The 21,495-nt window shown below is 37.6% G+C and overlaps 3 protein-coding genes across 11 annotated transcripts in view; all 3 read left to right on the forward strand.

The window, feature by feature from the left end:
- Positions 1 to 6,333, forward strand: part of LOC113677807 (uncharacterized) — a 7,073-nt gene extending 740 nt beyond the window's left edge. Inside the window, exons 2-8 of one of the 2 annotated variants that reach the window (XM_027194644.2) lie at positions 1,360 to 1,444; positions 1,535 to 1,648; positions 1,816 to 1,906; positions 2,893 to 3,473; positions 3,608 to 3,803; positions 4,048 to 4,817; positions 5,326 to 6,333. In XM_027194644.2, coding sequence (XP_027050445.2) covers positions 1,360 to 1,444; positions 1,535 to 1,648; positions 1,816 to 1,906; positions 2,893 to 3,473; positions 3,608 to 3,803; positions 4,048 to 4,817; positions 5,326 to 6,029 — 2,541 coding nt within the window. In that variant the 3' untranslated portion in view covers positions 6,030 to 6,333. The remainder of the gene's footprint in view (positions 1 to 1,359; positions 1,445 to 1,534; positions 1,649 to 1,815; positions 1,907 to 2,892; positions 3,474 to 3,607; positions 3,804 to 4,047; positions 4,818 to 5,325) is intronic. The other variant, XM_089201725.1, reaches the window with a different exon arrangement.
- Positions 6,334 to 6,934: 601 nt separating this feature from the next.
- LOC113677806 (uncharacterized) lies at positions 6,935 to 13,267 on the forward strand. 7 transcript variants are annotated; one of them, XM_089201752.1, is made up of 7 exons: positions 6,935 to 7,277; positions 8,321 to 8,596; positions 9,492 to 9,589; positions 9,955 to 10,038; positions 11,313 to 11,504; positions 11,825 to 11,875; positions 12,339 to 13,267. In XM_089201752.1, the coding sequence occupies exons 1-7, from the start codon at positions 7,214 to 7,216 to the stop codon at positions 12,489 to 12,491; spliced, it is 918 nt and encodes a 305-aa protein (XP_089057878.1). In that variant the 5' UTR covers positions 6,935 to 7,213; the 3' UTR covers positions 12,492 to 13,267. The 7 variants fall into 7 exon arrangements, with proteins under 7 accessions (XP_089057878.1, XP_089057877.1, XP_089057879.1 ...); XM_089201751.1 differs by having other exon boundaries at positions 6,936 to 7,277; positions 11,310 to 11,504; XM_089201753.1 differs by having other exon boundaries at positions 6,936 to 7,277; positions 9,955 to 9,993; positions 11,310 to 11,504.
- A 915-nt stretch (positions 13,268 to 14,182) lies between these two features.
- LOC113677809 (uncharacterized) lies at positions 14,183 to 20,968 on the forward strand. 2 transcript variants are annotated; one of them, XM_027194647.2, is made up of 8 exons: positions 14,183 to 14,447; positions 16,617 to 16,889; positions 17,677 to 17,774; positions 18,007 to 18,090; positions 18,231 to 18,815; positions 19,486 to 19,548; positions 19,776 to 19,826; positions 20,399 to 20,968. In XM_027194647.2, the coding sequence occupies exons 3-8, from the start codon at positions 17,694 to 17,696 to the stop codon at positions 20,531 to 20,533; spliced, it is 999 nt and encodes a 332-aa protein (XP_027050448.2). In that variant the 5' UTR covers positions 14,183 to 14,447; positions 16,617 to 16,889; positions 17,677 to 17,693; the 3' UTR covers positions 20,534 to 20,968. The 2 variants fall into 2 exon arrangements, with proteins under 2 accessions (XP_027050448.2, XP_089057875.1); XM_089201749.1 differs by lacking the exon at positions 18,007 to 18,090 and having other exon boundaries at positions 14,184 to 14,447.
- The last annotated feature ends 527 nt before the right edge of the window (positions 20,969 to 21,495 follow it).

The raw sequence follows: 21,495 nt of genomic DNA on the forward strand, positions 1-21,495 counted from the left end.
AGAGGATGGTCTAAATGAGGTTAATCGCCAACTGTCACATTGCCCAAATTTTAACAGTCAACCGTCAAGAATGCAAGATTTTTACCGTCGCATCCCTAAGATAGTTCTCAATTCAAAATAAGCTCTCTGTAAGCCATCGCCTTCAATATTTCCAGTTCAATTATGTACAGTTCCTTTGTGTAAAGCAGGTAATTTAGTGTTAACAACTGGGTTGAAAACGTAAATTAGCCACCGTAAAGGGTAAAAAAGCTGACGTTTCGAGCGTTAGCCCTTCGTCAGAGCGATTGAGGGCGAAGGGCTAACGCTCGAAACGTCAGCTTTTTTACCCTTTACGGTGGCTAATTTACGTTTTCAACCCAGTTGTTAACACTAAATTACCTGCTATACTCTCCCACCGACGCAGCACCACAGTTTCTTTAGAAACTTACCCCTTTATTCCTTTGTGTAAACATCTACGGCTGACTTACAAAACGTTATTCCCTTGGGAACACTTCCGGTGACGAAGAATATTACTCGTGTATTTGAGAATACAAGAGGACACGCTAAATCTACTAGAGTACACACACTATTCGAACGAACGGGTCACTTGGTCAACTGACAAAACGTTATTCCTTGGGGACACTTCCGGTGTCGCGAAATATTACTCGTGTATTTGAAATGCAAGAACACACGCTAAATCTGCTATAGTACAGACCATTCGAACGAACGGGTCACTTGGCTGTCACTCTTAGTCAAACAGCTCACAAAAAAATATTTTTGTAATTTCGGTGTGAGTCTGAATTCAGTGAACAGCCTCACAAAATTGAATTTGTTAAAAGAAACTGAGAGTAAAGTGAGAATAAACAACTGGTTCTTATAATGAATATTTGCCGTGGCAGCGGCAATGTGAGTCAAGGAAACAGGCAAATGAGGACACCTGAAATATTCATGCAAGGTGTGTTATAGTTTTAACGCAAACATTTTAATTTGATGTTTAAAACATTCATTGAAAATTTTCTTATTCAAATATTTGCGAAATTGCTTTCTTTGATGGAAAATTGGAACCTGAATAAAAATAAGAGAAGTGTATTTCCGAAAAATTGACCGTAAACCGTCAAATGGCAAGTTTGAAAATGTAAAAAAGAATGTTTTCAATTTTTTAGTTTAAAATATTCATGCAAGGTGTGCTACAGTTTTAACGCAAACATTTCTGTAATTTGATTTTCAAAACATTCGTTGAAATTTTTTGTTCAAATAATTGAGAAATTACTTTCTTTGATGGAAAATTGGAGCCTTTATAATAATAAGTGAACAGTTTTACCGAAAACTGATTGACCGTAAACTTTATCAATTTTTGAGTTAAACTTTTTCTCTCCACAGATACTAACAATTGTCTTAGTAGCAGCTTTGTTTGCTATCGTAGCGGTAAAGATGCATTTCGGTCCTAGTTTTCAAAAACGTCGGGGTGAGTTAAAAAAAAAGTTTCCATTTGTTTAAAAAAATCCAAACAGCAAATGACCTGCTTAATCCTTACAAAACACTGACAAATTAACAGAAGCGATCGCTGAGACGACAGCAAAAGCAATGAACCAATCAGCAAGCCAAACAAAGACACGTGACCGATGGAATGCGCGGGAAAAGTCACATGATCAATGGAACAGAGCTGATGGTAAGTTGTCAACCTTTATTTGCGATGAAATTTCTGGTACAAAAAAATAAGACTCACCTCTGTACTTTCTTTGTGAAAATTGAAGGGTCACCGTGAAAATTTGCATCTTCTCTTAATACAGTGCGTCTCTTACAAAGCAATACATACGTGATATTTGTTTTTTCCAGATGGCAGTCTTTGTCCCCATCTGGGTTTAAAAAATTACTCAGATGAAAATGAGGCGTCATCGCCACCTGAAATTACATGCAGGCCACATAGGTAAGGATGTTGAAAAGTTAGCAGATTGAGAGGTGAAGGTAAAGTAATTTCACCATTACGCCATTCATTTTCCTCCTTTTTTAATCCTTGCTTGACCGTGGCAGTCTCCTCTTCTCCCCCCCCCCCCCCCAGCATATAAGAAGTCTTTTTATTTTATGTGTTTAAATCTCAAATAAATTTTAGCTTCTTTTAAAAGTTAAAAGTTTGGAGAAAAGGTTTTTTGTTACTTACATATTCCCTAACGCGAAGAAACTGGATTAACGTGGCTTGATTTTATACATTTTTGATAGAAATATAATCGGGTTTTACCAACTGGGTTGTTAATGTAAATTGGCCTCCATTAAACGAATCTGAATATCAACTCAGTTGTTAAAACAAAACTATCTTGGGGTAAAGTAAAAGATGTTTTTTTTTCGTCTTGTCACGAGCGTGGGACAAAGAAAAAAATTTTGAGTGCCCATGAGGAATCGAACCTCAGACCTTCGGATTCCGCGCTCCGATGCTCTCTTACGATGAAGTTCGATTCCTCATGGGGGCTCAGAATTTTTTCGTTGTCCCATGCTCGTGAATAGACAAAAAAAAAACATCTTTCTCTATTTCTTTACCAAGCTCAAAACTTACCCTCTCTCTTATTTCTTTCTATCTTGGGATAAGTTTCTAAAGAAACTGTGGTGCGACGTCGGTGGGAGAGCATAACAGGGTAATTTAGTGTTATCAACTTAGTTGATAACGTAAATTGGCTACCGCATAAAGTTTAAAAGCTGACGTTTCGAGTGTTAGCCCTTCGTCATATCGATTATCTTGTATTACCCGGCGACGCAGCACAACAGTTTCTTTAAAAAACTTAACCCTTTATTCATTGGTAAGAGACGACCAAGTAAAAATAACATACTCGTAAATCTTAAAAATCTAAAGAAATAAAAATTTTGCCTATAAAGCGGAATAATTGTTAAATTGTAATAATCTGGTTTATACGCCTTCTATAGGTCAGACAAAGTAGGCTGCGAGCAAGCTTATCAGTACTACGGGCATCCAGGACAAGTGGAGGAAAGAAGCTGCGACGAGGTCAATTACCCAGACATCTGCTCGTTCCAAGTTACAAAGTCAGGAGAACAAACATTGTTATGTGACGCTAGTGTCTGCGGGTCATCACGTATTGAAATCGGCTCTATCAATCCATATATGGGCAAAATTTCTAAATGGACGCCAATATCGGATAAAAGAATGACTAAAACCGTACAAAATGCTGTGGAAACAAACAGGAGAAACGGGTTTGGCTTCCTGTTCTTGAGGTGTGGAAATCTCCTTCAAGTGCTCATCTTTCCTCCGATGCTACAGAAACTTAAAGATGGCAGAGACAGACATAACATCAATGTTAACGTGATCCTTTTGGATTCTATATCCAGACCACATTTTTACAGAAGTCTTCTGAGAACTGTGGACGTTCTCCGGAAGATTTCACGTGATCCTAGCTTCAAGGCCACCACCCTGGACTTTGAGCTCTTCCAGAGTGTAGGTCAGCAAACATTTGACAACTTGAGGCCGTTTTTTTCTGGAGTCATAGAAGGTATGAATATGAAGCACGTTCTATAAAACTATTTTTTAAAATCTGCGCCTTACATTCAAATTGGCAAACCTTTACGAGATCCCGTTACAACATGTGTTCGCAAACCCAACTAATTGAGGGTGTTTGTATCCTAGATGATAACGTTGTAACTATCACCGCAAAAACCGTTAAGGCACCTTTAGGCGTGGAGGTACTGTACGGGACTTTCAAGAGATGGGGCTATCAGACCCTCTTCCAAGAGGACCTTTGCTGGTTTGACCGTTGGGGAGTGGCCTTGACAGATCTTGAAATAAGAAGAAAACCCAGTACGGACTCAGAATTCATAGAAAGGTAAAGTTTTAAAAAAATGAGGTTTCTAAAGAGACTTGGTTAGCTTTCTATCTCAATGAAACTGGCCTTAAAGTCGATTATTTGAACGCTTCAGTGTCGTAGAAATACTATACTTTTGATTTTGTATAATTATCTCTTAGTGCCCATGATAAATCTGTCGGCAAAGATTTGACAATTAATTGTAGCTTTTTTTTTTTTTAAAGAAACCATAATTTGACATAAAAAAATACCAATAATTTTCCAGGTGGAAAGAATTCCAAGAGATAATAAAAAAGAAACTTATCGATAACTTTGGCTTGATGCATTTCTCCGGAACAGTACTGGAAAAGTATAATGAAACAAACCATTTTGAAACTCCTCCAAAAGTGTGCTTAAATGGACAGTTCTTCAGTAAGTATTTCATGGATTACCTACAAATGGTGTACACTGCTATCAACAGGGACTCTACGGCGAAACCGCTTATTTCGTACATGCATTTCAACACTGGACACGAATATACCGGCAAACGGATAAGAAACACGGACACCAATTTAGCGGAGTTCATCACCAACATGGCGGCGCTACCTGACACTCTTACAATGATATTTTCTGACCACGGTAATAAAAACACTTATTACAGTCAACACTCAGAGGAAGGAAGAAGAGAAGTGTTTGATCCTGTTTTTTTCATGGTTATTCCCGGTGGCGTTGAAAAAATACTGGGCAAGGAAAGGATGACTGCCTTAGTTAAAAATCAAAGACGCCTCTTTACATTTCTCGATGTACACCGTGCGCTTATGAGTTTAAAGGACCCTGTTAAGATGTTCTCCCGGAATACTTCATTGGCTGATATATTTGCAGTCCTACCGGAAAATCGCACATGCGCAAACTTAAGCTTAATGCCGCTGACCTTGTGCAAGTGCGAGGACTTTGACAGATATAATTCGGTTAAAGATAACTCAGACAGTCATAAGTGGTTAGCGGAGTTCGCGCTTGGAACCTTAAACAATGCCATTCAAAAACAACATATGGGAGGTAAGAAGGGTGTTGGATAACTTGACTGGGTTCGCAGCTTTAAAGAAGTACTTTCCCTTGATGCTAATAAAGATAAATGAATTTCCATCGTTTTCTCACGATTTAAAGTCATGATCAATTGTAGGCCAGGCCATCAATTGAAGATCGCTACCTGAGCGATAAGGTTCAGCCTAAGGGTTTATTAAGTTACACTCCTAAGGTTACAAGTCAGTCTGAAGTTAAGAAATCATCAGAATATCACTTTCGCGCATCACATATATACACTGTACTCAGCATATTTCTTAGTTTACCCACGAGTTCTCTACCGGCAGCTGGTAGGACATTTGATTGTCCTATCGGAAAGTCTCACACTCAAATCCTCTTTGGTGACCCACGTATTTTCTTTTCCTATGCTGCTAACAAATGGTGCACGCCTTTTTTTTTTTTAATCACCGCCCTGGTTCGACGAAATAGAATACGCCGTCATTATCGATGTTTTTTTTAATGTTAATTTTTATTCTTCCTAAAGGTGATGATGGTGGGCAGTTATTATCGATTCTAAAAGAGGGATACGGAAATTGCCAACGATTGGTGGGAAAGTCGTTCACAAATGTTGTGCAACGGGCCCAAGGAGAGTACATCATCACCACAATGAACATTAACGTGATCCCCCCACCCGGATACAACGAGGACGAAGTTTTCAAGGTTTCTGTCAAACAGTATGCTCAAGCCGAAGACAAATTGTGGTTGACTAGCTTTGTGCGGGTGTCCAAGTACAGCAAGTTTGAATCATGCGCAGATAAATCGGTGGATATTAAACTCTGTGCATGCGCCAAACAGGAAACCACTGAACCCATAAACAGTGGACAAAAACGTGCGAAAGAGGTCCCGAACAAAATGTTTGCCTCAACGACTATTGTGAAAGATCTACACTCAGGCTGTCTCTTATTCTTGAGACGAAATCATCGAACGTTTTCTCTTGCGCTGGAAGTAACGAATGTGTGTTTTGATCGAACCTACAAGTTTGAGCTATCTGGCTCGTCCGGTGAAAGAGTGTATTCTATAGTCTTACCAATTTACCTCGAATTAGCTCCGAAAACTTTTTACTTCTTGACCTCCGTTAATAGGTACACTTCTAAAGACAGTTACCCTCTGAATTTTTACGCAGATATAAAAGTTAAATACGCCGATTTCGACAAGTTTAAGGATTTGGGAAAAATCGACGTTTCATGAATCTAAAAACATTTTTGATGCAAATCAACAAAATACTTGTTTTAAATTGTTTTGTTATTGTAGAATATAGTACTTCACATCCTGATTCTCTGTCAGACTTGGACCAGAGCAATTTTGTTTGATTCCTTGATGGGCTACTGTCAGTCTTTTTAAGACTAAAGGAGTGAAAGTGGGAGAAATGATGATGCTGAGGGAACTTGTACTTTCGCCTCCATAAATAAGTACTGAAACTGTTTTTGAGTTATCTATTACTTAAATATCTTTCAGAATAATGAGAATTTTTCACTAAACTGACTAATTGGAATTGAAGTCTGATAATTCCTTACTAACGAGTTGTCTTTTTGTCTCAGTAAAATTTACCTGACCCCACTCTAGTAGTATTGTAATGACCTCCTCGTTGGCAGTTAATTTCCTTTGGTCCCCCTTTATACTCTTATATCAGTGATCCCTCTGAAAATTCTCCTCCTTTCCCTCCCTGCTCAGGCGACAAATAAAAAACAAACTGTCCCCTTATCTATAACAGAATGTGGCGGTTAGGTGTTAAGTCCGATTTAAATCAAAAGTGCGTTTTCTGGTAATTTTTTTAAATGCCATTATTTGCGATTAATCTCAAGTTAAAAAGTGGAACTTCTAAACAAAGGCACTCTTTTTTTTCTTTTAAAAAAAATCTAGTACGACTCTGATAGAATGAATATTTTTGCTCAATATCCACAGTAACCATATGGCTTCTGTGGAAAGAGTTTATAGACCACCACTCGTAGAATATCCAAAGCTGACTGGCTAATACTAAGTAGGACCCAGAATGTTTGTGAATAATCCAGAATGTTCTGGGCTAATAAATACTCAGTGTCACTGGAGCTGTAGTCTTCCGGAACGACCTCCTGCAGTAGAACGTACGCAATCGCTATATTTAGAGTAAGATTTGTCCCTTCTTATCGCAGGTTCTAGAGACGTGTTGCGTAATCATCAGAATCCTAGAAGACTTCTACACTTTGCCCAATTTACTGGCTTGAAAGTGAAAGCTGTCAATTCTGCGATCAATGTCACAAGGATCTGAGTAGCTTCAGCTATCGAAGTGGACAAGAAGGCACACTTGAGTAATCTTTCTTTCCACATGACAACAGTGTAGATGTGGTTGAAGATATCAACAAGGTAGCTTTGATAAGTTCACAGAAGGAAAGTGTATGGCTACCGAGGAAACAAAGACGCCGGGATTGCTTGCGACAAGTGGAGGAGAAGCTGAGAATGGTACTGAAATTAGAAATAAGCATTACAATATTATATGCATGTGTTTTATATTCGCCATTTGCTTTTTGTTGTACTTCCGCGGTGTGTCTGAATACCACTTGCGTTTAGTTTTTAAGTGTAGTCCTTTAGTTCTGCAAAGCAATTATTGCTTTTTCTCCTTTACTGGCAAAACTTAAATCGTACAATAGCTATTTAACGTTTAAAATTTTGGAAGTGTCGTTGTGGACGCCTGCCATCGTTAAGTGTTAAATTTGTGCTGTTAATTTCCATTTAACCGATTTAACAAATCGTGATGCTAGTTTAGTTGTCAACGTGTGGTTAACATGCGAAATATTTGCAATCCTCGATACGGTCTTGATAATATAGAGAAATATCAACAAAGCATAAATTCAAATATGTTCCGCAGTGGTGGTTTTACTAGTGGGAAAAATGAAGGGACAGAAGAAGAACGGAAATTTATTTAGTCGTTTTTGAGTTTTAAATAACAGAATTTTTCTTAAAGTCAGGAGAGAAGCAGCCCTAGTTTGACTTCTGATAAATTTGCTGTTCCTTCGAATTCATTGTGAAGGACAGAATCGAGATGAGCAGATAATCGACTGTAAATAAGGTCACAAAAATCTTGCTCTTCAGATTGTTATCGAGTCTGTTAATTCAGACTTAATGCGAATTAAGGAAGCTGAACACATGTTAAATAGGAATCCTCCAACTTCATGCAAACCAGAAATTGCGACAAAACGATCACTTAAAAGATAGACAATTGAGTATTAGGGCGAACTACAAACCAATTAAATCAGAGTCTATTTTTGCCGAATGACTTTCGCATACGTCATATTAAAATTACCATAGTCGAATGTTTCCGGTGTCAGGCTGCAGCGGTTGACTATGACGCACAGAACGCCCCAAAACAAGGAAATGATTCAACCACGCGGCAAGAGTTGATCGTCATCCACGGACCGCAATGCCTCATGTAATTAATTGTTAAAACTAAATGCAATTGAAACATTTATTTATACTAAAAATCTAATATATTTTTGAGCACACAGGAGACATCATCGACCTAAGGACCTCTGTGGTGACTGAACTGCAGCTTTCAGACATAAGTGATGACGTAGGTACTTGCTGGCGTGAGCTGGGACCAAAGCTTGATATTCCTTCAGCAAAGATCCAAAACCTGGATAACGATTATTATTGTAGTCGCGACAAAGCAAACGCCTTACTCCTTATGTGGAAACAGAAGGAAGGGAGCAGTGCAGTGGCAGGGCGTCTAGCGGATGCTTTAGCAAGCATTGAGAAAAAATGCATAGCAGAAAAGCTTCTTGGTGAGTAGGAATACCCGGTAAGATGAGTGAGTGGCTTGTGAGGACTGCTTCCGTAATCCGTAACCCAATTTCTAAATTTATTTAATGAAGAAAAAAATTATTATGATTAATAGCTAAATTGCTACCTTGTTACACAACAATGGGTTTTTCCGTGGTTTTCAAGTCTTATCTTAACAAAAAGGGGATTGGGGTATTTCTCCCAATACCCTTCCTCCTTTAGTGTGTTAAGGATATATCTCCCCATAACTAACGCAAATCTATTATAATTCAATTGTGTTTACTTACTTTTACTTACCATTATCTCAACTCTACACCTACCGATAAATAAGAACGCGCTTACTCTAACAGAGATTTTGCAATTCTTGATACAGCAATTTTCAACTGAGTGTAGAAAGCAATCCTGGATCGCGTTGCTCTTGATCACCTTTGCTCTTTGATTGGCTAAGAAACTCGCACTCAAACTCTAGACCAATAAAACCAAGAGTAAAACCAATCGCGACTTGAACATTCATACACCTTTTCCCGCGCTTGAAGTAGCTTGTTTTTCATTTTGAGATTCTATTGGCTACCTATGCTATCTGCTTTTGTCCTAATTGGCAATTAGTACAAGTTTTGTAGCTCAATAAATTATCCAGCTACCCTATTATCCTCATTGTGTGTACGTGTTATCATTGAAAATTCCAACTAGGCTGTTTGGTGGCTAAAGTAAGAGATTACATCCTTGCAAGGAAAAAAATCATTTTCCTACGGCAAACATTCTAAATGGTGACATTAGTTTACTGGTCTCCTTTGGTTTGCCTAGAGTACCATCAACATTCATGATCCGTTTGGCTGTTTATTACTTGGAAATATCTGCTGACTTCTCATAATTTACTTTTACAACATTTATTATCAGGAGTGGATCATGGAAAATTGCCGATGTGTAGAAACATTCCAAAGGGTCACGTTATCAGTTTAACAGTTATTCATGACCTGGGTGTGAGGCTTGATAAGGTTAGTAGCTAACAACACGTTTTCTACCATAACTACTGAAAGATATAATTTTCACAAGAACCACATACATGTTTTGTTACCCGAAAGTTATAATCCACAGTTCCTCCAAGCTGATGAGTGGTACGTCTGCCCTCGACTCCTCCAGAGCTAATCGCTTTAGGTTTTTTTTTGAAAAGTATGAAATCTAGATCAGCATTAGATCAGAATTATTACTCAGACGGATTTCCACCATTATCCAGACATATATACAATTTATTATCAATTACTTTTTAAAAGTAAAATATCAAACTTACCGTAGTTGAGCGAAAATTTTCATAAAACTAGTTCATGTTTGTTTACAATAAACTATTTCTCACTTTTTCTAGAGTTTGGTGTGCGAAGATGCGCAAGGAAATAAATTCATGGTAAAGGCATTCAATAGCAGTGAAAATTTTTTAAAATTGGAAGAGGTAATTTCTCCACTTTTCCCATTTATCCAAGGACCGGACCAGAAGCCTCCTCAAGTGTGTCATTTTTTCTCTTGGTTTATGGACTTTTCTGCCAGTTTCAAGGAACATATATACAAGTCAGAAGCTTGCTCACCAGTATTACAACCAAAAGCAGTTCAATCTCTTCCATTCTCCTTAGGAGACGTCGGATGAGTGTTATTAGTGTATAATCTTTTGCTCAATTGCCGAACATAAGTCCTTTCAAGGAGCTGTGGTTAGTGGTTATGTTTATGACACGAAAAACCATATATTCTTCGAGACTCAAATTATTTTTTGTCTGAAAATGTGTCAAAATCAATTATTTCATTAAAACTTGCTTTGTAAAGATAAGAGTCGACTGGCAGTTTTTTCGGTCTTAGTTCATGAGTTTGCTGGAAAGCTTACAGAAGGTCATAGACAGATCCAGAATGATGGTATCCAATTTCACTGAATAGTTAACAAAGGTATACATCAGGCAGTGTATAAAAACAGTACAAAATAAAATAACCTTTTCAAATTTCTATTTGCAAAATTCGTCAAATTCAGACGCTGCGATCCAAATCTTTCTTCGCCTGCACAAACCAAATTCTACTGTTTTCCATCCCTATGTCACGTTTTGTCTAAAAGTCGCTCAAGCAATATTTGCATTATAACGCGATGTTCACTTGGCATGCTTCTTTCGCTTTCATCTGATAACAACCTGAAATTATGGATAAACGACAGTAAATTTCGCGAGTTTTCTTTCGCCAGAAAATCACGTGATTATTTTCGCTAACTTAAGTGTTATTACTGACTGATCTCGCCGCCAATGCCCATACAAGATAATTCAATTTAATACATCAGCCAATAAACCTAATCTGTTCCCATGGTTCTTGTTTTACATCGGATCGTAAACAATCGAAGCGATGTACAGTGTTGGGTTTGTGCTTGAACCCGAAATTTTATTTTCAATCGAAAGGTGTCATTTAAAGCAATGATGCTATAAACTGTAACAAGCCTCTTTGTCGTTTATGCGCGGTTACTTTTCCATCGGGCTCGGGCAAGTTCGGGACGACTAGTTAACTAGAACGGTACGCGAGTGAGTGACTCGTTTGCATATCGGAACCTCCACAAAATCTTGTTTCTACCCTTCGCGTAAAACGAGTTAGAAATGATCATTTGGAAATATTCACACTGTGATTTAGGGTAGATCTCTGAAAATGATGTTGTGGTTTTGATTAAGTGTCCCATCCTCTTTACTTCATTTGTTTTAGCAGACACTTGTGAGTAGGAGGTTCTTAGAGACTGTTGTTGACGAAAAGAAGGAAAGCCTAAAGCGATATATTTCAGCACAACTTCAGGACCAGAGGCTCCAAATGAAGAAAGAGCAACCAGCTCGTGGAGATGTAAATATGAGGAAGAAGAGGATTCAACAAATGATGAAAGCGTGGAGCAATCGCTTCTGTCATGTGAGAAACATCGCAACATTTGTCTGAGGATTTTTAAGGCTTTTATTGACCTGACTGCCGAGGTTGGACGCCTGGAAATGAGGGCCATTATAATACACTCAATATTTCATCGTCGTTTGCATACGGTTTAAATTGCCCGATTGCTTCTTTTGAGTGTTGTACCTCCGAAGAATCCTTCGCCATATAACCAAGTGCAATCCATTAATTTGTTTTCATTGATCAAAGCAATTTACTCTCAGCAGGATAGTCATCGTGAAATACGAAGGGCAGTCACTAAATATGATAAGCTTTTAAAATTCAGTGTTATTTTCGTTTTGCAGAAACTCAGACATTTTCCAGAAAGCGACCCACCAAAAGGGATTGGATCGAAGGTATGATATAGTCGTTATTAAAATACAACCATCAATCGAAGAGAGTAAGAAAAAATCTGAAAAATTTGCGTTGTCTTTTCCTCAGGAAGAGAAGCACGGAAATAACTTTTTTATGACCTAACGACGCAAACTATACTAGAACTAGGAAGGAAATTGATTTGAAAATGAACAATCGATTATTCATCTCAGACATCGAAGTTTAAATTCAGGATATTAAGCTCGTGGAGGCGACCTTGTGTACTTACCTAACCCTAAGTAATATCATTTAATTTCATAGGTATTCATGTAGCCTTGTCGTAATCCATGTAAAATCTTCTTCTTTATTTTGTTTGTTGTCATCTCTTTATATTTTCTTGGTTGCACTATGATTATTATCTCCCTTAGAAGACAAGAATGAAAATAAATTCTAACGAAGCTAATGACTCTGTTTTTTTATTACTTTGTTTTTATCTCATGGTTCAAGAATCCCTTGTTGAGGCTGAGATCAGGAGATAAAGAAGCTTGCGTCCTCCTGTCAATCTCAAAACCCTCCAGCGATGAAGAATATCAAACCAAAGATTCGGGAGCAGGAAAAAAACACAGAAGAACTCATCATTGTTTACAAAAAAAAAATTGATTAGCATAACCTCTTTTAGAAGACGCCCTCTGCGAAAGGCAAATTTAAGCAGACGAATTTGCCTTTCTGGCTTAGTTGTATTTGGCAAGTTTAATATAAACGAAAATTCGTGAGCACACGAAAAACTATTTAATCGATCAGCTTTCAGTATTTTCTTTGGATAATAGGAGTGTTCGAGGATTCACGATACCTCGAGATAGAACTCTTGCCTAATTTGATGATGAAGTGCTATTTCTCGATTATCCAATGCAATTTCATTTTGAGACATTACAAGTGTCTCCAATTAGCTCTATTAGCGAAAAAGAAGAGGCAGAATGCAAAATTTCGCCATATTTGCTCCTTAATATAACTGTAGCCAGTTTGAATGTAAGACGTAATAGCGAACATGAATGGATATCGCACTAATGCAAAAAGGGAAATTTGGATGGTGATTAGCGGACTGTGATTAGTTATAATTTGACGGAATATCTCAGTGTAAGGGGGCCTTTTTCGGTGAGAATCTTGATCGCTTGTTATTTTCAGAGTGGGATCTGTTTCAACCCAGATCATGTCTTAAAGGCATGCAACTCTCTTGAGATCGGTTTTGTTACTATACAATCAAGTATTTCTCATCCTGATATTGAGTCAGACGTGGACCTGAGCAATTTTGTTCAATTCCTCGATGGTTTTACCGTCAGTCTTTAAAGACTAAAGGAGTGAAAGTGAGACAAACGATGATACCAAGGAAACTTGTACTTCCGCCTCGATAAACAAGCAATGAAACCGTTTTTGCGTTATCTATTGCTGAAAGATCCTTCATAGTATTGACAGTTTTTTACAAAATTGACCAGTTGGGTTTGGTAAGTCCTATAATTCCGTAATCAGGGGCCAGTTATTATCTGTCAACTGGTCTCAGTAAAATTAACCCGACCCCACCCTGGTAGTATTCTGATGATCTTCCTCATTGACAGTTGATTTTCCAAAGTCCTCCCTTTATACTCTGTTAGAGCGACTGATACCCTCTCCCTTCCCCACTTGATTAAAAGTGTGTGCCCCCTCCGCTCAGGCGATAAATAAATAGAGAATAATAACTGGGTACGCTTAGATATGGAATTTCTCTTTGAGTGTTTAACTCGATAACGCACGAGTGAGCGCCGCGAACAAGTGAGATGTCGAGTTGAACACAAGAAGAATAAGTCCATATCTACAAGCAACCATGTATTATTTTGTTTATCATATAAACACAACAGCCCTTTACTGACAATGAAAAGTCAACTTTATTAAGGAATTAAAATAAAAGGATCGACAATCCTGAATAAAAATCGTAAAGTGCGTTGGCGCTAAGACTCAACATGAAAAAATATGTTGGAACACTACACTGTGTCTTAAGTCCGATTTGTATCCAAGGAAAAGTGGGTTTTCCGATAACTTCTTAACTCTTATTATTTACATTTAGTCCCAAGTTAAAAAGCGGACCCTCTTACCCAAATTCTTAAAAAAAAAAAAAGAAAAACATCTAGTACGACACCGATAGATGATATTTTTGCTCATATATTGAAAGGAACCATACGGCCTCTGTGACAAGATTTTACACATTGCTGCTCACAGAATATCCAAGCTGACAGAATGTTCGTGAATGATCCGGAATGTTCTTAGTTTACAGCACAGGTCTGGACCTGCATCCATCCGGAACGACCTCGGTGCACCGATATTAATTTAAGTAATGTGATTTTTCCCTTTTCATCACAAGACGTGGCTTTTCCGTGTTTTTTAAGTGAAAAGTCGTCCAAGTGAACGAGAGGGCACACATAGTCAAACAATTGAGTAATATTTATGTCCTCGGATAAACATTGAAGCTGTAATCAGTTCACAGAGGGAAGTAAAGTTTTATTTAGGAAGCAAGTCCTATGGCTACCGAAACGCCAACATTGCTTGCGACAAGCGGAAGAGCAGCTGAGAATTGTATTGAAATTAGAAGTAAGCTTTCAAAATATTATATGTACGTGGTAAATATATGACTATTTAGTTTAGTTCAGCCTCGGTAGCTTGTCATAATATTACTTGTGTTCAGTTTTTAGTCTCATCCTTTTGTTCTGCGATTGTACGTTTTTCTCTACAGGACAGGCAAAGCTTAATCGATCATGTAACAGTAATTTAACTTTCAAATATTTTTGGCAGTCTTCGCTGCAGGTGCTTGTCATCTAAAAGTGGTTAATCTGCGTTATTTAATTATCATATAACCGCTATTTTAATTACCTCATCGCTCTATATATCTCGTGGTGTTAGTTTAGTTGTCTTCGTGTAATTTGTATGCGAGATTGTTGCCGACTTGATTTCAGCGTTGATAATCCAGAGCGATATTTACAATGTATAAGGTTAAGATATGTTACGCTATAATGATTTTAGCGTGGGAAAGATAAAGGGAACGGAGCAAGAATGGACATGTAAGACGTCGAATTGGCTCCGTTTACATGCTGCTCCTTTTTTGAAGATCAGGATGGAAGCAGCAGTGGTTAGAATTTTAACCAATTTGCTGTTCCTTATTTGTAAAGGACAGAATCTCGATGAGTAGATTATGACGTCAATGGCATCAAAAATATAAGTTTGACAATAAACCGCATATAATATTATGGAGATTTTGTAATCTGTTCATTCCATCTTAATGCGAATGAAATGGGAGCCAAACTTTTGTTAACTAGGAACACTCTGATTACCTGAAAAACAGAAATTCCAATAAAATAATCACGTATCAGATTGATGTTTGAGACTTTAGGCATGATGTTTTCGACGAACAACAAAGAGGAAACTGAAATTATGCCTGTACACTTAATGCCGTTAGCGTCATCAAATAAACTTTTGGCTTTTTTCCGCTATGATTTTTGGCTTGAATCCAGGATTTTAGAAAAAGTGAGTCAAATCATAATTAATTTTAGCCGAATGACGGCGCCATATATCCATTATCTTTGTGAAGTTTTTATATGAAATAATTCATATTTGTACTGCGGTTGTAGATGAAAGTGAAATGTGATGATCGCAGTAAATTTTCCAATTTAAGCAATTGGATAGAAGAAGCCTGAAAAAAATCAGGGCTTCAACGGGATTCGAACCCGTGACCTCCGCGATACCGGTGCGATGCTCTACCAACTAAGCTATGAAGCCACACATTGGGAGCGAGGTCAATTTATTGAGTTCATATCTTCCCGTGCAGTGAAATGATGTGAAGTTTTTATATGAAATAATTCATATTTGTACTGCGGTTGTAGATGAAAGTGAAATGTGATCATCGCAGTAAATTTACGGGAAGATATGAACTCAATAAATTGACCTCGCTCCCAATGTGTGGCTTCATAGCTCAGTTGGTAGAGCATCGCACCGGTATCGCGGAGGTCACGGGTTCGAATCCCGTTGAAGCCCTGATTTTTTTCAGGCTTCTTCTATCCAATTGCTTAAATTGGAAAATTTACTGCGATGATCACATTTCACTTTCATCCATTATCTTTGCTGCGTATTTTTGTCAAGCTTCTGTGGTTGACCATGGCAATTGTAAGATCTTGTTATAAATATAACCAAAGACATGCGTGACGTTTGAAAGAGTTTAAGCAATATTCAGATAACGGTTGAAGATATATGAAATGAAAATCTGATGTTACTAATACTGATGACGCTTCTGTGAACCAGAAGTATCCGAAATAAAATCAGCTCCCCAAAAAATGAACTCGACTGAATAAAGGTCGAGGTTTAGATTCCTTCAAGGCTGAATAACTTAGTGTTATTTCTTAGTAAAATTAATTTAGAAATTGTTGAAAACTGGGTAGCGTGGTGTGACTCAATGATGCAAAGATGACTATCAATTAATTTGAATACAGAGAATCATTTACTAACTAAGCCCTAATGCATCATCACTCAAGTAACCTATATATACCTGTTTGGCTATTTAGAATTAACCATACTAAACATAAGCCTAACCACCCCTTTATGTTGTTACTGTGCAGTTAACACCAGGTACGTTTTCTACTCCAGGGCAAGAAGAAGACCTCACTAAATTTCAACTAGGATGATTCTCGTAATCCATGCAATGTTAAAAACTACACGCAATTAAAACATTAAATTAGCTAAGAGTCTAATATCCCTTTGTGCACGCAAAAGACTTCAACAGCCAAAGGACCTCCGTGGTGACAGAACTGCAGATTTCAGACGTAAGTGATGACGTAGGTACTTGCTGGCGTGAGCTGGGACCAAAGCTTGATATCCCTGCAGCAAAGATCCAAAACCTGGATAACGATTACTGCTGTAGTCGCGACAAAGCAAACGCCTTACTCCTCATGTGGTAACAGAAAGAAGGGAGCAGTGCAGTGGCAGGGCGTTTAGCGGATGCTTTAGAAAGCATTGGGAAAAAATGCATAGCAGAAAAGCTTCTTGGTGAGTAGGTATACCTGGTAAGATGAGTGAATGGTCTACGTATACAACTGACAAGCTGAAAGAATAAACACACAAAGAAGTCATAAAACAGTTGACATTTTTAACGTATAACGCAGTCGTGGAGCTTTCCGTGGTTTCCTTTTCTTGTCTTAACATAAAGGCGGACTAGGATAGTTCTCCCAATACTCTCCTCCCCTTGAGGAGGAGGCTGCTCTCGTGAATCAAAACGCTTTTACTCGTCCTTATCTCAACACACCTAATGATCAATCAGAGCGCGCCCACTGTTTAAGGGATTTTGTCAATTCTTAATAGAGCAATTGACAACTTGGTGTAAAACGCGATCCTGGATTGCGTTGCTTCGCACTAAATACTCTTTCAAGTGATCATCAAATTCAAAACTAGAATCAAAGGTAACTTGTAGACCTGCACTTCAAGTATTGCTTGTTTATGCTTTGTGCTCTCATTGGCTCCTAACCAGTGACATTTACTTTTGTCCTAGTTGGCATTTAGTACAACTTTGGGTTCGGTGTTACGAAAACCGTGAATTGTCCAGCTATTTTATTATTCGGATTGTCTGCACTTATAAGGGTTGCTTAGTTAAGAAATTGCTTTCCTGCAAGGAATAAAAATCTTTCCTTCGCTGCAAATATTCTAAATGGTGACATTTAGTTTGCTGATATAGTTTGTTCCATGGGTGGCAGGGAGGTTGTCCTGGTGGGGAACATGAAGCATTAAACTGATCGACGCAGAACTCTGAACTCATAATAATTTCCTATCAACACACTAGGAGTGGATTATGCGAAAATGATGAGGTGTGGAAACATTCCTAAGGGTCACGTCATTAGTTTAACAGTTATTCATGACCTGGGTGAAGGGCTTAATGAGGTAAGTAGTTGACAACACACTTTCTACAATAACTACTGAAAAGTTGATGATTAGCACGTCTGCCCCAGACCTCGTGAACAAAAGGATGAAACTGGACCAGCGGTAAACCAGAAAAATCACTTAGATGGATTTTGCCATTCCCTGGGCATAGTTTTACTACCAAATAATCTCAATTAAAATAATGAAATTGCTTCGAAACTATTTGCAATCAACTATTTGTCATTTTTTTTAGCTTATGGTGTGCGAAGATGCGCAGGGAAATAAATTCATGGTAAAAGAATTCAACAGCAGTGACAATTTTTTGAAATTGGAAGAGGTAACTTCTTCACTTATCCCATCTGTCCAATTAGAATGTTTCAATGAGTATTTGGAAAAATGCACCCTGTGATTCAAGGTTTATCTTCGAAAATTATGTCAGTTTTAATTGCCCCATTTGTCTTTCATTTGCTTTAACAGACGCTTGTAAGCAAGGGATTTTTAGAAACTGTTGTTTTAGCCAGACAGGAAAGTCTAAAGCGCTATATTTCATCGGAGCTTCAGGACCTGAGACTCCAAATGAATAAACGGCAACTGGCTTGTGGAAATGTTGATAAAACAGATGGGATTCAAGATGCCTCTAAAGACAAAACAGAGCCCACAAGCAGCTTATTGAATGAGGAAGCGAATCCGTCAAACAATGAAAGCGTGGGAACATTGCTACAGTCATGTGAAGAACATCGCAACTATTTTCAGAGAATGTTTGAAGCTCTTATCAAGCTAACTGCTCAGGTTGGGCAACAAAGTGAAGATAATGTTAATTGTATTAAAAAACTTTTAGACTTTACTACGGAACTCCAGCAAGAAGAAACAGTACTTTTCTCCAAAATAGAATTAGTAGGCACTCAGAGCCAACTCAAGGACGAGCAGCACACAAATCGTTTTGAGGAATTACACAAATGGAAAACGCATCATGCACTGCAATTGAAGGAAGTCGAAAAACTGCTGTTAGGACTGCTTCATCAAATGACAACTGAGAGAAAGACGAATTATAAAGGGAGGCTGGTAATTTCTTATAGAGTAACATTTTTCTACTTTAGTATTGGTAAGAACTTGATTTCGAGTGAAATTTGGTGTTAATAAACACGGGTAAATTTTTCAAAGACAGCACAATTGCACGAGCCCGTAGGGCAAGTGCAATTTGTAGTCTAAAAAATTTACCCGTACTTACTAACACCACATTTCACTTGAAATCATGTTAGCGAGCGAGCGCGCGCTATTTTTAATTTGCACTCATGTCACTACTTTGCACTCGTGTTAAACGAGAATGCACTCTTTTTCAGCCGATCAGAAGCGCAATATTTTTCTATGTACATAACTAATTCCTTAACATTACATGCAAATTGTAATTGGATTGTCAAAGGCTCAGTGGAGGAATTTTATAAAACAATTGATTTAGAGGGGAGAGAGAAACCCAGGTTTTTACGTCCAATTAACATGGTAAATGAAACTTTGTACGACAGACCAAGCGAGGGCCTTGGTAGACCATGATTGTTTGAAGTCTTATGTCAGTCTACAAGTTCCTAATGAAATTCTGCCTTAGGTTTTTGTTTTATTGAACTCAAACAAGCAGGCAGAATCTTATCATCAATGATCCTTAAATCTTCTCTCCTTCTTGACTTTTCGCTTTGTGATGTTCTCTCATATTTATATTTGTTCCTCCTTTTTTCCAAAGCCCTCTCATCAGAAAACTGAACTAGAAGGCCGATCAAAACCTCTGCCAGGATACGGAAGGAAGGTAAGGGAATTTGAATTTAATCTGAGATTATTAAAACGCAGATCACTTAACTGAATCAAACTGCAGATATAAGTAATTGACTAAGCCAATATTCTTGGTCAATATGAGCAGTTATAATAAATGCGCTATATATATCTTTGTATGCAATCGGTTAAAGTTGTCATTTTGTCTATGTCGACAGTAGCTAAATTTCTATGTTCAGATTTAAATTTATTTTTGTTTTGCAGAGTCCCAGACATTATTCAGAAGGCGACCTATCAAAAGAGACTAAAACGAAGGTATGATGCAGTCTTTATTCAAATACCACCATTAAACTAAAAACGTTAGAAAAAAAACGTTTGGGCTGTCTCCTCAAGAAGAGAAGCTTGAACAGAACTTTTCTATGACCCAAAACGCAAACTTGGCCAGCATTGGAAAGAAAATTGATCTTAACATGAACACGAGCAATTGGTTATTCATTTTAGACATCGAAGACGGTATGCAAGACATCGACGGCTTTGGGAGACGACCCTACGTACTTATTATTATAATTAAAAATTATCTCCTACACAGTTGTACTTTTACATAAGAATAATATTATTACATTGTCTCCTTCATTGTGTTTGTTCTTTTCTTTTCTCTTTTCTTGATTGCACTATAATAGAGTTATCTCCCTCAGAAAACAAGATTGATAATGAATTCTTACAAACCTACTGACTCTTTTTTTTTTTGGATTAATATCAGCATCTGGGCAACTGCCCACCTACCCCTCCCCTAACCCAACAACAGGTTAGGGGAGGGGTAGGTGGGCAGTTGCCCAGATACTGATATTGATCCTTTTTTTTACTTTTTTTTCTCCTCATGTTTCAAGAATCCCTTGTCTTGGCTGAGATCGGGAGACAAAGAAGCTTGCGTCCTCCTGTCAATCTCAAAACCATCCAACGATGAAGAACATCAAACAATAGATTCGGGAGCAAGAGATAACACAAATAAATTAATGGCCTGACATTGTTTACGATGAAAAAGTTGTTTAGAACCTCGTTTAAGGAAGCCCTTTTCTGAAAGGAGCACACGAACATCTTTCATTTTGTTGATCACGCATTTCATTGTGACTCGATTGTGCGAAAATATTTAATAAAAAATATTTTTATTTCAAACTGATACAATTTAAGAAAATAAGAATCTAAAGTAACTGACTGTTGAAAGTCCTTGTTCGCCTTGTTATAAAGGTGAATTAGCTTTTTTGCCAAAATTATAGTTGCCAAGTTGAATATGAAAAAAAATTCGTTAGCACTCTTTTGTTGATCAGCTTCCAGTATTTCCTTTAAATTATGGGAGTGTTTGAGGATTCACGATACATGAAGGTAGAACTCTTGTATACTTAGATGGTGATTTTTATTTCTTATCTTTCTTGGTTATCAATTACATTTTGATTCCATTACGCGTTTCTCAAACTTGCTTTATTATAATTACTATCTTCACACTTGAACAAAGTTCATAGAGGTATGTGTGAACGCAAATTCAAATTTTTTCGTACTCTTAAAATGAAAAAAAAATGTTGTTCGTGTTCTCTCCTAATTTCGATTACATATTATTACAACACCTCAGTAACCATGATAAATCTGGTTTTAAAACAACTTGATTCGCTCCTGTGATTGAAGGGGCGACTTTAATTTGAAGATTTCATCACTAACTGATTTTCGCGTACATGGAATTTATTTTGCACTCGTAATAGAAGAAGAAGTGGTCAACTTAAAAATTAAATTAATATTACAAAGAAGGTTATTACACATGTCAATTTCGGTTGAAGCGACGGGCAAATATTATACTTACAATTTGTGTTCTATATGCGACTAGTAAGCTACGATGTGCTATCGGTGGTGACACTTTTGATTTGTAAGTTGCGTAACGAACTGCTAGGTTTTTAAATAACTAGTCACCTGATCTGTTTTTGACACGTTGCGCTAA

This window comes from Pocillopora damicornis, chromosome 3, assembly GCF_964200805.1.
Source record: "Pocillopora damicornis chromosome 3, jaPocDami1.2, whole genome shotgun sequence".
Classification (NCBI taxonomy): domain Eukaryota; kingdom Metazoa; phylum Cnidaria; class Anthozoa; order Scleractinia; family Pocilloporidae; genus Pocillopora; species Pocillopora damicornis.

Bases quoted from the DNA above. Each gene is read 5' to 3' on its own strand.
- LOC113677809 (XM_027194647.2), top strand. From the start codon at position 17,694: ATGATGAGGTGTGGAAACATTCCTAAGGGTCACGTCATTAGTTTAACA. The intron at 17,775-18,006 runs GTAAGTAGTTGA...CATTTTTTTTAG, and splicing joins TGGGTGAAGGGCTTAATGAG to CTTATGGTGTGCGAAGATGC. The intron at 18,816-19,485 runs GTAATTTCTTAT...TTTTTTCCAAAG, and splicing joins CGAATTATAAAGGGAGGCTG to CCCTCTCATCAGAAAACTGA.
- LOC113677806 (XM_089201751.1), top strand. From the start codon at position 7,214: ATGGCTACCGAGGAAACAAAGACGCCGGGATTGCTTGCGACAAGTGGA. The intron at 8,597-9,491 runs GTGAGTAGGAAT...ATTTATTATCAG, and splicing joins CATAGCAGAAAAGCTTCTTG to GAGTGGATCATGGAAAATTG. The intron at 10,039-11,309 runs GTAATTTCTCCA...CATTTGTTTTAG, and splicing joins ATTTTTTAAAATTGGAAGAG to CAGACACTTGTGAGTAGGAG.